This window comes from Leucoraja erinacea, chromosome 24, assembly GCF_028641065.1.
Source record: "Leucoraja erinacea ecotype New England chromosome 24, Leri_hhj_1, whole genome shotgun sequence".
Taxonomy (NCBI): Eukaryota; Metazoa; Chordata; class Chondrichthyes; order Rajiformes; family Rajidae; genus Leucoraja; species Leucoraja erinaceus.
This window is the reverse complement of record NC_073400.1, coordinates 11,130,457-11,146,420: the sequence shown is the minus strand read 5'-3', so window position 1 is coordinate 11,146,420 and position 15,964 is coordinate 11,130,457. Positions and strand designations below refer to the sequence as shown.

General features: G+C 37.9%; 1 protein-coding gene across 2 annotated transcripts in view; it reads right to left on the bottom strand.

Moving 5' to 3' along the window:
- Positions 1-15,964, bottom strand: part of LOC129708645 (protein phosphatase 1 regulatory subunit 12A-like) — a 171,374-nt gene that overhangs the window by 110,518 nt on the left and 44,892 nt on the right. For both annotated transcript variants that reach the window (XM_055654530.1, XM_055654531.1), the window contains exons 2-3: positions 15,168-15,298; positions 4,702-4,820 (exon numbers count right to left, since the gene is read on the bottom strand). In XM_055654530.1, coding sequence (XP_055510505.1) covers positions 4,702-4,820; positions 15,168-15,298 — 250 coding nt within the window. The remainder of the gene's footprint in view (positions 1-4,701; positions 4,821-15,167; positions 15,299-15,964) is intronic.

The window sequence follows — 15,964 nt, the reverse complement described above, 5'->3', positions numbered from 1 at the left end:
GAAAAAGCAATAAAACAATTCAAAAAGGGGTAATTGTTTGCAGTACAGAAATGCATTGCATTTTAAAAGCAGTCTTCAAATGCGCATGTTCTTGATTATACCATATTCAATCTAGCAAACAAAATTAATATTATCAGCCCGGACTGTTACAGATTTTTATTTGCATTTCCCCAATCTACTTTCAACCATTACTGTCCATCTTTAATGCAACAAGCCACGGAGAATATTGCTGTTCTGCCATTGACAACTCCCCTCATAATACTAAGTTAGCTCGCCATTGGACAAAAAGAGCATCTTTCGAAGTCAAATAACTATTGTATGGAAGGCGAGTGGGGGAAAACAGGTAAGAGACTAGTAGGCAGTAGACAAAGATTTCTATTGAATAATGATAGGCAAGGATTCAAATCATTTTCTGAAAGTTAGGAACAAATAACTTTGCAGAGAGACTTATTTTCAGCATATTTATATTCAAATAGGGAGCTTGTGAACTAAAAGTGAAAATGGTGGAAAAGATTACGCAAAGCAGCAACTGTGAAATGAGAGATAGTCAGTTTCATCAGAACTGGGAAAGAGATAGAAATTAGTTTTCAGAAGGAGAGAAAGTTGGGAAGGGATCTAAAGAAAGGGAATATCTATGATAGGACGAGTCCAAATGGCTCGATGTTGGAGCAGTTACCTGCATATTTGGTCCATATATAACATGTTAATGGCCAGGTTGTGGGACCTGCCCAGCAAGACCATCACATATAAAATAATAAAAGCTGACCCAGTAGGATGTAAAACAGAATATAGAAAATGCTGGAAACATAGAAAATAGGTAGAGTACGCCATTTGGCCCGAGCCAGCACCACCATTCAATATGATCATGTCTGATCATCTAAAATCAGTACACCGTTTCTGCTTTTCCCCCTATATCACTTAATTCCATTAGCCCTAAGAGCTGAATCTAACGCCCTTGAAAACATCCAGTGAATTGGCCTCCACTACCTTCTGTGGCAGAGAATTCCACAAAAAAATAAATCAACTCAGACAACACCTAGGGAAAGTGAAACAAACTTTTCAAATGGCAGACGTGAAAACAAATTTTTCTCTAAACTTAACTAATGGTGTCTGAAGAAGGGTCTCAACCCGAAACGTCACCCATGCCTTCTCTCCAGAGATGTTGTTACTCCAGCATTTTGTGTCTACCTTTAAACTAAAGTTAATCTAGCTAGCAGCAAAGGTGAGAGAGGCTGATGTGAAACCATATGACACATGGGAGCAGATTAGACTACTATGGTTGTGCAATTGGCTGCTATGTTGTTGTGGTCTAATGGGATATGCCCATTAATAGAAAAAAGGACAGCAGACAAAAATGGTTGTATATCAACAGTTATATAAATATAGAGAATTCGACTGCAATGTGGATGGATGAAGTTTTGTTCATTGAACATGCATTGTTCTTCATAACAGTGTAAGAGGACTCAGACAGAAATCAGAGTGTGAGTGGGATAGTGGCAGAAAATTAGAAACTCTGGCCAAGTGCAACCTGCGTTTGGTCTCCATTGCAGAGGTGACTACCTTATGAACACCAAATGCAATATACAAGATTGGATGAAGTGCAAGGGAACCATTGATTCACCTAGAAAGACCGTTTTGATGTCTGGATGATGGGAATGGGAGAGGTAAAATAATAATGTTATATTGTCTCCAGTTGCAAGGGAAAGTGCCATATAAAGGGGGAGTCAACGAGGATGGTAGCACAATCTAGGAAGTGATAAACAGCGCAATCCTCACAATTTCTTAAAACTTTTCCAACAAATGAAAAGGTAGAGATTTGACTTTCTGCATGTATGAATTTAATAGAGGCAAATTAAAAGCAATAGGTTTAAAATAAAGTTTACCAGAACCACTGTTTAAACCAGTTCACTGGTTAAACTGTATAAGAAGGAACTACAGATGCTGGTTTAAACCGAAGATAGACACAAAAAGCTGGAGTAACTCGGCAGGACAGGTAGCATCTCTGGAGAAAGGAACAGGTAACGTTTCGAGTCCCTTCTTCAGACTGATTAAGGATAAGAGGAATGAGAGATATAGACAGTGATGTGGAGAAATAAAGAACAATGAATGAAAGATATGCAAAACAGTAATGATGATAAAGGAAACAGGCCATTGTAAGAAGTTTGTACGGTGAAAATGAGACGTTAGTGCGAGAGAGGGAATGTCGGGGCTACCTGAAGTGAGAGAAATCAATATTCAAACCACTGGGCTGTAAGCTGCCCAAGCAAAATATGAGATGCTGTTCCTCCAATTTGCACTTAGCCTCACTCTGACAATGGAGGGGACAGATGACAGAAAGGTCTGTGTAGGAATGGGAAGGTGAATTAGTGTCCTGCAACTGGGAGATCAGGTTGGTTCAGCGGGCTGAGAGAAGGTGTTCCGCAAAACGATCGCCCAGCCTGCGTTTGGTCTCGCTGAGGTATAAGAGTCCACATCTTGAACAGCGGATACAGTAGATGAGGTTGGAGGAGGTGCAAGTGAACCTCTGCCTAACCTGAAAGGACTGTTGGGGTCCCTGGACAGAGTCGAGTGAGGAGGTATAGCGACAGGTGTTGCACTTTCTGCAGTTGCAGGGGAAAGTACCTGGGGTTTGGGTGGGAAGGGATGAGTTAACCAGGGTGTTGTGGAGGGAACGATCTCTGCGGAAAGGGGTGGAGATGGGAAAATGTGGCTAATGGTGGGATCCCATTGGAGGTGGCGGAAATTTCGGAGGATTATGTGTTGTATGAGATGGCTGATGGGGTGGAAGGTGTGGACTAGGGGGACTCTGTCTCTGATGCGACTAGGGGAGGGGAGCAAGGGCGGAGTTGCGGGGTACAGAGGAGACACGAGTGAGTGCCTCATCTATGATGGAGGAGGGGAACCCTCGTTCCCTAAAGAATGAGGACATCTCGGATGTTCTAGTATGGAACACCTCATCTTGGGCACAGATGCAATGTAGACAGAGGAATTGGGAGTAGGCGATAAGAGTCTTTGCAGGAAGCAGAGTGGGAAGAAGTGTAGTCAAGATAGTTGTGGAGTCAGTGGGTTTGTAATATACGTCAATCAATAGTCTATTTCTTGTAGAAATAGAAAATAGGTGCAGGAGTAGGCCATTCAGCCCTTCGAGCCTGCACCGCCATTCAATATGATCATGGCTGAGCATCCAACTCAGTATCCTGTACCTGCCTTCTCTCCATACCCCGATCCCTTTAGCCACAAGGGTCACATCTAACTCCCTCTTAAATATAGCCAATGAACTGGCCTCATCTACCTTCTGTGGCAGAGAATTCCACAGATTCCCCACTCTCTGTGTAAATGTTTTTTTCCCCATCTCGGTCAAAAAGACTTCCCCCTTATCCTTAAACTGTGACCCCTTGTTCTGGACTTCACCAACATCGGGAACAATCTTCCTGCATCTAGCCTGTCCAACCCCTTAAGAATTTTGTACGTTTCTATAAGATCCCCCCTCAATCTTCTAAATTCTAGCGAGTACAAGCCAAGTCTTTCCAGTCATTCTTCATATGAAAGTCCTGCCATCCCAGGAATCAGTCTGGTGAACCTTCTCTGTACTCCCTCTATGGCAAGAATGTCTTTGACCTGTTCCTGAAAACAACCTGTTCTTGAAATCTTACCAGCACAAATCGAACTTTTCTGAACAAAACTTCAAACATTGGACTTTGATAAATAGAATGTCATTATGCTTTCAGGAATTACATCCAAATATCCAAGATCATATTAATATCTCCAAATGTATCCTATTCAAAGTGATTCTCATTTTCCAACAAAAATATGCTTAACAAGAGGAAGACCAAATTGGAAAATCAGTAAATAATAAGTTTTAGGAACACATGGAAGTTCAATCACTTAATGGGTAAGAGTTAGGCAGAAGTGGAATGATCGCATGGATGCCAAGTGTCCCTTTTCACCATTTATATATCTCTACTTCAGACTCATTTCAGAGAATGGTGCAGATTGCACACATTGAAAACAAATGTAAAAACTGTGCCCATGTCTCTTTAATCCAATGCAATATTACTGGTGTAACTTTTATCTTCATAGCCATGATGGAAATGCAGCGAGTGCAACTATAGTGCAACTATAGCAGAAATGCAGCTATAATCCGGCATACTCAGGATACCTAGTGAAGGACAGGCAGATTTCTCAGGCCATTCAACATTGTTTCCATTAATATCCCCGGCATACCTTTACTTCATCGATTTAACAAAATGTTATCCAACTGAATTAAAAGTTTCAGTGAACTCGCCAAGAAACCAGGTCGAACTGAGCCAAACCTTCATAATTTCTGAACAGCGAATTAGATCCCCAAACTCAAGTCAAGTCAAGAGAGTTTATTGTCATGTGTCCCAGATAGGACAATGAAATTATTGCTTGCTGCAGCACAACAGAATATTATAGGCATAATACAGAACAGATCAGTGTGTCTATGTACCATTGACCCAACTACATTACACTGTCAGCATGAAATAAGAAATATCTAGTTATTGTAAAAGTCTAAATTTACAATTGGTTCATCGAAGCTGGAGTCACAGCATTCATAAGAAAAACTTAACTACCACCATAGTTGATAACTGTCCCACAGTTCGAGTGTAAAACGTTTGAACAAATGCACTAATGGGTAACAGCATTAAAAGTCCAATATTCCAGAATTCCATACAGTACCTTGTCTACTTATTTCCTCTTGCAAAAGGTCTTTCATTGCTGATTCTTCTGCAATATCAGATGGGATTTCACCCTCGCTATTAACAGCAGCAACATTGGCTCCATTATTTATCAAATACCTGCAGAAAAACAAAAAGATAACTGTCGCTCAGTTACATTTTTTGAATATGTTTTTTTCAAAAGGAGGTCTGCTGCAGAGATGGAAAAAATGTTGTCATACTATACAAAATGCAACTGAGAAAATCTTGCAATTTTAAAAACATTTGCCATTATCAAGTGCAAACAGATTTTACATACCAAATGGCTAATGTTGAAGTTTGGTGCTTAAAACAATATATATTTTTAATTAATTCAATGACCTTGGAAGGGACAGAAACAATGCTTTTACCTTGTCTGAAATTTGCCTCCAATATAAAAAATGATTGTTTGCAAAGACTGTTCAACTCTCAGATTAGAAATTCTCACAGCAAGATCTATCTTTTGCATGTTATAATATACCACGTCCTTCTGATAATCTCGTTTAAGTGAAAAGAACACCAAACTGTGCATTTTGTTCATGTATCCCCAAACAAAATAAATTGAAGGTCTCATACCCTATTGAAGCAATTCAGCAGCAGTTTCTATCAACCAGGATTTTTAAATCACCCAAATTCATACAAATCTGTAATTAAGATGACTTGCCCCAGAGTGTCTAACATTTAGAACTATTTTGCCAACATGATATGTAGAATACAAAGAAGAAATGTCATTACATATTAAACCAGGTCACGGCATTTAAAACATTAAACGTCTGTTGGAAAGCCTGAACATGTTTCACCCAAGGGCAAAAACTGTTCTCAGAGATGCATCTCAAATTAAGCCAGAAGGGCATTTCTCTTGATTGACAGTTTTGGAACTTGGGACTGAACCCACATAGATCCTGAAGACTTCTATATATTCACTGTTCTATTATAGTGTTATAACAGTGATTATGTTAAATGCTTTATTGTGAATGCCACAGCGTTTTTAAATTACTATTCGACTCAAAAATACAACAACTTAGGCACCAATTATTCTTGCAATAAATGATAAATGTTCACAAATTTGAGAGATTGTGAAGAATGATAATTTTATACGTCTCAATCAGGAAAGTAGGTTGGCTATTACGTAAAACCTATTGTTCTGTTTGTCTACTTGGGACTATGATGTCTATAAGTGCGCAGTTATAGATACAACTGAAGTGTCACCCTCTGCAATCAAAAAGTACTGAAACTTTCCTCCCATCACCCCTTCCTAACTCCCCACCCCCGAAGAGAATTTTAACAAGCATTTTCAAAAGCAGAACCATATTCCATCACACCAAAATAATCAAACACCCACAAAAGATGTGACAGAATGGAGATTGCTGGGACATACTGGATGCAAGTTACAATGTTTATTTCCTTTTCTTTCAAAAGAACATTTTAAATGTTGACAACTCAATCCTGTGGTGGCAGTGAAACCTCCTCACGGAGCACAGTACAGGAATACTGTGGTTATACATTTGCTGTACATTTGATTAAAGAAAAGTGAATTAATGCATTGTTTGTGCAGTTTCTGTAAAATGGTGAATTTTGATTGGATAGGTTAAAAGAGAGCTATTACACTAACCTGATCATAAAAAATGTTTTTGTAGGATGGTACGGTTCCAAGATTGTATAGCAACAAAAAGATGGGCAATGCTTTGATTTTATTATACAAAGAGTTGGAGTTACTGAAAACAGTTCAAGAATCGCCCACCCAGTTCAACATGCCATTCATTTTAAATGATATCATATAGTTTTCAAGTAGGACTTTGAAATTTGCTTTGGAAGATACATGTTTAAGTGCTCATCATAAGAGTTTGTTATCATTACAATGAAGTAAAAAATACATTTTATATGGTTAACCCACTTAAAAAACTGACTGAGCAGTGGCATCCAAATTATCTGGCTATTATCAAACTGATCTTTGTGGAATTTGCTAGAATAGCTCGCACATTATTTATAATGTGTGTAGGGAGTGTGACGGAATACTGGACCTACTCAGAATACACCTGTGTATCTCTGCGCTGGGGATATCACTCAGTTCTAAACACCAATACCCTAACCCCACAGGCAAAAACCCTAAAAGTAATACCTTTAACAACCCCAATTCCTCCCACTTGTCCCCCAAGTACATGGCTAAGCTATTTAATCAATGCCATCTCGCCCTCCCGTGATCAGGTAGCCAAATCACAATGAAGCCCTCAGGACCAAGGATTCACACTCTAATGTACCCCTGCATCCTCACTCCCAACACCCAAAAGGCCCACTCAAACCTTCATGGTCAAAGAACTTGCTGTACCAGCTCAAATCCAGGAATTATATGTCTAAAGTAAATCCACACAGTTTTATAAAATCATCATCTGTGCAAGACTTACTCCAGCTTTCCATCCAACCCTTAATCTTTAAGCAAAGACTCCATCAACATCTACACTCCTTGTAAGAAATTTATATTTAGCCTGCACTATCCTGTTTAATCAGAGCTGGGGCGATAAACCCAAGTATAATTGGACTAAGGGAACAATGACATTTGGCAGATCCAAGTGACAGTTATCAGTGAAGCTAATAACTTCAGGTGATGAGAACAAACACAAGGATTAATTGTCCTGTTGCTGCAAACTAGCATCTCAAACCAAATTACTGCAGATTTATTAATCTCTCCGAAATGCTACACCATGCCCACAATATGCATGGGATCTGTGGACAGATTCTCCTGTACCTGTGCAGGAAGGAACTGCAGATACTGGTTAAATCGAAGACACAAAAAGCTGGAGAAACTCAGCAGGACAGGCAACATCTCTGGAGACAAGGAATGGGTGCCATTCGAGTAGGAATGGGTGCCATTTCGGGTCGAGAACCTTCTTCAGACAGAAAGTCATGGGAAAGGGAAATGAGAGATATAGACGATGTAGAGTTCAATGGCCTGTTTCTTTTATCATCGTTACTTTTTTGCATATCTTTCATTCATTGTTCTTTATCTCTCCACATTGTCTATATCTCGTTTCCCTTCCCCATGACTCTCAGTCTGAAGGGTCTCAACCTGAAACATCACCTAATCCTTCTCTCCATAGATGCAGCCGCAACCGCTGAGTTCCTCCAACATTGTCTACCCAAGACTTGGCAATATAGCTTGTAACACGTTTTTTCTCTAACATGCAACAGATTTATATTTCCAGATCAAACAACCTATTTTTGTCATGGAGCCATGATACTTTTCCAGACATTTTGCCAATTTTAGATTTTAGTGCATTTTCAAGTGATCAAATTTGACGTTTAAAAATGGCTCATTTGCTTAAATATTGTTTTTTTGTCCAGTTATCTTTTTATAAAACCATTTCCAAAAGGGACAATTAAATTCATTTCCAGCCCAACATCTTTATGGGAGATAAAGACTTGGCATTGTACAAAGTGTACTAGATAGGAATTACTGACAAATAGTTGCTTTTGATATCTGACTTCTGAGTAATAAAAAGTAGATAATGACTAACTCAAGATTGTCACTCAAGATTTGATTTAAAAACTACATGCTTAAAACTCACTTTGATGTGCATGAATTCCTCACAGAACCTCAACCTCCAATTAATATCAAACTGCATCCATTGAACTCATATAGTATCCAATGATAACTACAGAGAAGAATGTTTAAAAGACCTTAAAGAGCAGAAGTCAAAAAGCCATTCATATTTTTAAGCTGCAGAGTGAAATTGCATTTACAAGGTCAAAATTGATAAACACTTCACAGTGTAATTTTAAAAATGTTATAGGTTTGAACCCATCTTCTTCTGTCATGCTTGGTATCATACCGAACATTATACTGAACGTCTAATATAAGTGTACCAGCAGCACAGGAAATCGTGGGTTCCACACTGCACATTGTTGCAATCCCAGAGCTCATTCATCACGAGTTACTAAACCAATGTCCCATCTGCACTCCAAGGTGGACATAAAAGATTAACTATCATTAAAAAAAAAAAGATTTCCTTATATTCAGGCCAATAGGTATCTCTCGATCATTGAGATGTTGACCTCATTATTTTCATAAACCTCTTTGGGGAGTTCTTTGGGAACAGACTAGCTGCCACATCCCCTCCATTAGTTCTTATGCTTCAAGCATTTGTTTAGGAACCAGAGGATGCAGAAGATACTATAAAAATATTTCATTAAAGAAAGAGATTTTAGGATTTAGAATTACAACATGAGCAATTAGGTTGATAAGAATGTTGGAGTTGTGAATGCTGCATACACAAGAGAGAAGGAGGGCAATGGGCGACATGAACACAGCAGGTGACACACAAATTGCAGGCTAGATCATTATGTGACAGGTAAATAGAAGTTCAGGATTATGTCTACATACTGAACAGAGGTGGTTCTGCAATCTGAATCTGTGGTGAAGATCATACCATGAACAGTTCTAAACCAAAAGCACAATTAAATTGGTGCTATACATAGAAGTGTGCCTGGACTCTGAGCAGTGGGAAAAGAGTAGGTAAAAGGGCAAGATGTGAGTCTCCTTAAATTGCCAAGATAGCTCTCTGACAGGCTGAATACATTAAATGGAGAAGGCAGATTAAACCAGTCCAACTGAGAGGAACATGTCTTGAAGAATGCAGAAAGAGGAGAGAGGAGAAAGATGATGTTGGACTCTGTAAAACAATAGAATTAAACGTGAAAGCAAGTGGAACTGGGTGAAAGAAGTGATGAAAATAAAAGTTCAGGAATTAAAATTGATCCATTACATGGCCTTGCTAGCGATGGTCAAGCAGAGAATAATATCCATCCTGCTCTCCAGCCCATCACTGATCTTGCCTTTATTCCCTCCTATTCTCACCTTCTCTGCATATTAACACTTATTTAACCTCTCTGTTCTTAATTCTGATAAAAGGTTATCGACTAAAATGCCAACAAGTTCTTTGCATTTACGTGCAGCCTGATTTTGGTATTTCCACCATTTTCTGTTTTAACAATGGAATGAACAAAGCCCGCATTCCATTTTTATTTCTCTTTTATCTTGCACCGTATTCTTTGCATATTATTAAATCAATTCGTGCATTCACAGAAATGAGATCAACTGTACAGAAATATTTAGCAACTTCTATTAAAATTCATCGGATCACAGAAAACAAAGCCAAACCGTATTATTGAGCGCCGAGGAAGTAAAAGCAGAAAAATACTCATTGGAAACAACTTCAAAACAGGGGACTTAAAAGGATCTTAAAGCAAACTGCAGAAAAATGGGAAAAATTACCAATGACACTCAAGAGCAAAGACGTACCCACAAAAAGTAGGATAAAGAAAAGGAATGAGGAACAATTAAAGCAGATCTTATCTTATGACTGAATGGAAGCCTAAGTTGGAAATTTACATAATTATATGAATAGTCCAAAAATATCACTGCATAGATGTAGATCATTTCACCCACAGGAAAACACAATAGTGTAGCTCGTAGAACTGCTGTCACACAGTGCCAGAGACCCAAAGTTCAATCCTGACCTCCAATACTGTCCATGTGGAGTTCACATGTTCTCCCTATAACCATTGGATTATCTCCAAATGCTCCAGTGTCCTTCCATCTATCAGAAGCATGCAGATTAGTAGGTTAATTGCCCCTAGTTTGTAAGTCAATGGTTGAATCTGAGAGGGGCAGGGAAAACAGATGAGAATGTGGGATGAATTTTAAAAAGGAAATTACATTGGCAAAACACTGAAACGATAAAACTGTTTCCTTTTGATAGATACAACCTTCCATGATGACTATTTCCAGCATTTTGTTTTTATTTCAAATTTCCAGCATCTACAGGAGTTTATTTTGTTGACAAATTGCAATGTCCCATGTACAGTGCCCTCCATAATGTTTGGGTCAAAGACCCACCATTTATTTATTGCCTCTGTACTCCACAATTTGAGATTTGTAATAGAAAAAAAAAATCACGTCAGATTTTAATAAAAGCCATTTTTATACATTTTGGTTTCACCATGTGAAATTACAGCAGTGTTTATACATAGTTCCCCCATTTCAGGGCGCCATAATGCTTGGGACACTGCAATGTCATGTAAATGAAAGTAGTCATGTTTAGTATTTTGTTGCATATCCTTTGCATGCAATCTGAAGTCTGAGATTCATGGAGATCACCAGTTGCTGGGTGATGCTATCTGTTGATACTATGCCTGGCCTGTATATCATAGTATCATAAGGAGTGGGCAAATCAGCAGTTAACTATATAATTACAGTAACGGTACCGGGTAATGTGTTTTCCCCAGCAGAATAGCTTGCAATAAAGAAGAGGGAATCTTTGTTTGTTAATGTGCAGCTGTGCATGATGTAAAGAGAAGGCGGGTTCAGTACCACAGGGGATTTTACACTCTCTCTGGCCTTCCAACAGCCTGTTCCCAAACTAAACAAGGCTCCTGATTCAATTGGCCTTGAGCCAAATGTATTAGCCTTTTGAAAATGGTTCACAAATGTCAAAATCCTAAATCAAGTCATTTGTGAGATATATTTAGATAATGTGACAAGCACACCATCGTTCCCATGCAATCTTCTTCAGTGCCTTTTAGTTCATTTTTGATTGCTGGAGAGTGTATCAAAAGACATAACCTTAAAGCTTTAAACTGCCTATTAGTCTTTCTTGCCACTGGAAAACAGCTGCAACTTCTCCCGTCTGTCCGTTACAAAGCCTTTACCTCTTTTAAGTGTATTACAATACTTTAAACTGGGGAAAACCTTGTTACATCTCACCTTAGCATAACTCCGTGCATTGTCTACACCTCAAAAGTACCTCATGATTATCTATATTCCATTGCTAACTTCAAAAATTCATGCAAGAGCATCCCAAGACATTATTGGTACACCTATTTAAACAGTGCATAGCGTAGCAATATTCAACTCACACTCCTTATCAAATTATCACGACAAACCTTTCTCTAGAATTAAATCTGTAGGCCTTTCCACGAGCCTGTTCAATGGTTCTTTAATGGTACTTTATTGTCACATACATCAAGGTACAGTGACATTCATTTTTGCATACAGTTCAGTACAAGCATTACATAAGCACATCTTAGATACAGTTCAAGTGTATAGAAATAGAACACTGAGCCAGTCTACAAGAGTCGTCAGATTTGACACCATTTTCAAGTTCCAGTTGTTGTAAATGCAGAATTTAGCTAGCAGGGGCCGGGCTCGGCGACTTCCCGGTTCTGCTCCAGGTGTGATAGGCCTGACGTTGAGGTATGGCTGCAGCTCGCTGGGACCCTTCTGCTGTTATTTTGCTCTATGTCTTCATGAAATGTTAATGCCTTCCTTGGTGTTTCCTGCACGTCCTTAACCTTAAAATTTTGTAATTGCCCATTTTCCGGTCAGATTTATTGATATCAAAATTATAATGCATCCAGTCCTGGGATTTGGAGACGATTTGTCTGAAAACTGGTGACTCACCACACTTGCCAGGTTTTATTCAAATATTGTTATGGTTATTTTTAAGTCCTGACTCTCAATTTTGCTAAGCAGCCTGTTACATGCTGTGTATCAACTACTTTCAGAAATCCACAGGATTGTCTATACTCAACTTTCTCAACAAAAGCCTAATATATCACTCTAAACTACTTAATTATCTCCCATTATATTGCCACCTTTGTCAAATGATCAGAGATGAATCCTTGCTTGAAATCTATTAATTGTACAATAACAAAATAAACTTACAAAAAGGAGCAAACTAAAAACAAAAAATAATCATTGTTTGTGAAAATGCCTCGTGCTTGCAGGTGGTTCGGATAAAAAACAGTGCTGATGAGGTGTGGGAGTGAAATCTGTAACATTGCAAGCACCTCAGAAATGATCTGCTGACATCTCACAGCAAGGTGTGCGGGTTGCTGCTACTTGGCTGTCAATCTGTTCAAACTCATTGGCTCTGACTGCTATAAATGAAATGGTGTCTCGGGCGGGAGAGGGGAGGTTTGAGATCAAATTAAAATCTTAAATGTGGAGCACGAATGAAAGGGAATAGCTGGGAAACCTGTGAGCACTATTTCAGTGTGATAGATAAAGTCAGTTACATTGTGCTTTTATTACCTCCAAGGAAGAACACATTTTCCTTTGATTGATTTGTATTTCAAGTTATGCCGTTTTCCACTGGATCATTCAAAAACTCTTATTTGGTAATGTAACTACTGTAAAATAAGTTCAATGCCAGTCAGTGTCATTATTTTAATTGTGTTTTAAATTATTTCCAAAGATTTCCCATCATCAGAGGGATTTTGACTTGAATGTACTTGTCAAAGTTTTTATATTTGCAGAATGCAGGAATGTTTGTATACCTCTAGTCCATTGAAATCTCTGAAACCAGAGGTCCACAACCGAGAATGCATGTCATCTGACCACATGACTTATTTGCTTCAAATACTATCAAACTCTTCTTGCACCTCCTCTTAATCTACTCTTAATTCACTATCTCAGCAAACTCCTCATTTAGTATGGCGACGGTAAATACTTCATTTACAAACAATGCAAAGTAACCTTTTGTATGTCAGCCATGCTTTCTGCCTCCAGCAACAGATCTCCACTTTGGTCTCTAATCATACCAGTCATTTTTCTAGTAACTCTTTCATGCTACTATTAATATACACAGAGAAGATCGTTAGGCTCCCTTTTATATATGCCGCAAGGGAAATAAGTTCATTAATAACTTGGTGACAAATGAGACTGCAGATGCTGGAATCATCAGCACATAACATCGCTGGAGGAATACAGCAGGTCAGGTAGCATCCATGGAGGGAAATGGACTGACAATGTTTAGGGTCAGGAGCCATCTTCAGACATACATAAATAGCTTGTTTGGAAAGTCAGACTACAAACTTCTCTTCAAAATCGTATGTGAATTTTTGTCATTTCACAGATATAATACTACCCATCTTGCTGCAGATATCTGCAGATTTTTTAATCTTCCATGCCAAGTTACTATAATAAAAATGACGTGCAATGTGTGATTTGAAGACTCGTGACACTGACAAAAAAACTTCTAAGGCCAGATTGGGTAGCTTTCATTATAATATTCAGCCCTTTGAATGTTAACAGGTTAAATGTTGTTAGCAGGTTAAACAAGTTTAGTGTATCCAACTTAAAACTTCAAATGCATTTTACATCCTCATTCATCAAGGATATGTTTATGATTTGACCTTCAAATAAAAATTCACAGCCATGGAGATCAAGAATAAGTATGAAATAATATTCACTTTAAAGGTCTATCAAAATCTGATGTGTTTCTGACATGCATAAAATGTAATCAACATTATTTTGTTTATTGGGGCTACAGAGGATTATACAATTAAAATTCATTTTCCTTCAATAGTGCATGCTCTAGGTGGTACAAATATTGCACAATAAACATAGCTGAATAACTTTGGAAATGTATAGAGGTACATAACCATTAACAAACATACAAAAGAAATGACAATCACAGAGGAAAGATGGCTAATAAAAGTTACTTCATACCCCCTTACTGAAGTCCACAGAGGTTGGAAGTAAAAGAGGAAAGAGATTCCAAGCAAGGGTCCATTACTAGGCAAAAAAATTCTCAGACCTGCAACAATAATGTTTGGCATGCTGAAAGCATCAAAAGACCGACAAAACAACATAGCCATAAGTCAAAAATTCATTTTTATGCAAGCTTACTGATAATATCTACTCAGTTTCCAGAATGCACATTCTGATATGCGAAGAAAAATGGTGATATCATGTTTCTCAGAGATTTAAGTTATGCATATTTGTATATAAATTCCTAGCACCTAGCAAAGTCATTAACAGTGAAGAAAGATTGATGCAGTCTAATCATTTTGTTTCAGGAAATGCAGCAATTAGAGATTATGGGATAGAAAAGACCAGGTACACAGATGGGCAATTCATTGATGATTCAAACTTGCACGAACAGTACTTTGCGTGTTAAACTGCTTGTTTTAAATTTTGTAATATGGATTTGGAAACAGGAAAGTTGAAGCATAATGATGTTGGTACAAATGTAGGCTGCGTGAGCAATACAAAACGTTTGTACAATATATGCAGATGATGTCATTTTAATAAATTGACAAACTGCGTGCATAAGAGATTTTAATTTGCACAGATACACAATGGCAGCTGACCACTGAATAATCTTGATACATTATTACAGGAGTGCACAAACTAGTCTCCATAAAAGCTGCTGAGCAAAATCCATCGAACGTATGCTGCAGTAAACTGGAATTATTTTATTGGGCAGTTACATGGAATTAAAATAGAGATCAACCACAATTTAACCAAAAGGTTAAGTAGGCTCAGGGTCCTAAATGGACTACTCTTGTTCTCATGTCAGAAACAATGGAAAGAGACCAAAATCACCTTTCACCTCCAATTCACATGCACATGGATCACAATGCTGTATTATGCAAACCTCCACTTACTCTGCTATATTTATGTATCCACAGGATGCCACAGCATGCAGCGGGGTCCAGCCCTCATTGTCTGGTTGATTAGTGTCTGCGCTGTTTTCCACCAGAAACTTTACCATTTCGAGGTTCTCATCAATACAGGCCTACAAAATAAGAAAAAAGAAATTTAGCTCCACCATCAATATATTGCAAAGAAATTTGGAAGAATATTATGGCATTTAACAATTACTTTCCGGCTCCTATTTTATTAACATGTCATAAGTGTCCTCTCAAAACATAGGCTCAAACAAAATTGACTTTAAAGATGACAAACAATATTGTAAGACATGTCCTTGATGAATTAATTTAAAGAATTCAAAGAACAACTACGACTATCCCTATTTGTCTAACCAGATGATAATCCAAGAGGGCATGTGAAAAGTGATTAAAACAGTCAGAATTACTAATGGCTTAAAAGAAAATCAGTGCAAACATATTATAACGTCAGTGATCTCACTTAATTGCTTGGGACCTCCCAACATATACTTAAAAATATTTGTGGATTTTAATTAAATCAACACGTTACAAAATGATAAAGAATAAAATATATAAGCACAAGTTCAATCTCAGGTTATCCATCCATATAACCGTGCCAAGATGTTAAGTATTCAAAAGTAATCATTGTCTTCATAATTTATTAGCACAAAGACAACAAATTAATCAGAATTTTAGAGAAACACTGATAAAATATTAATCTGGTGTTCATGACTGGATTTCAGATACACGTGATCGCTATGTCACAGCTGTTTGCTTAACAGACATTTTCACCA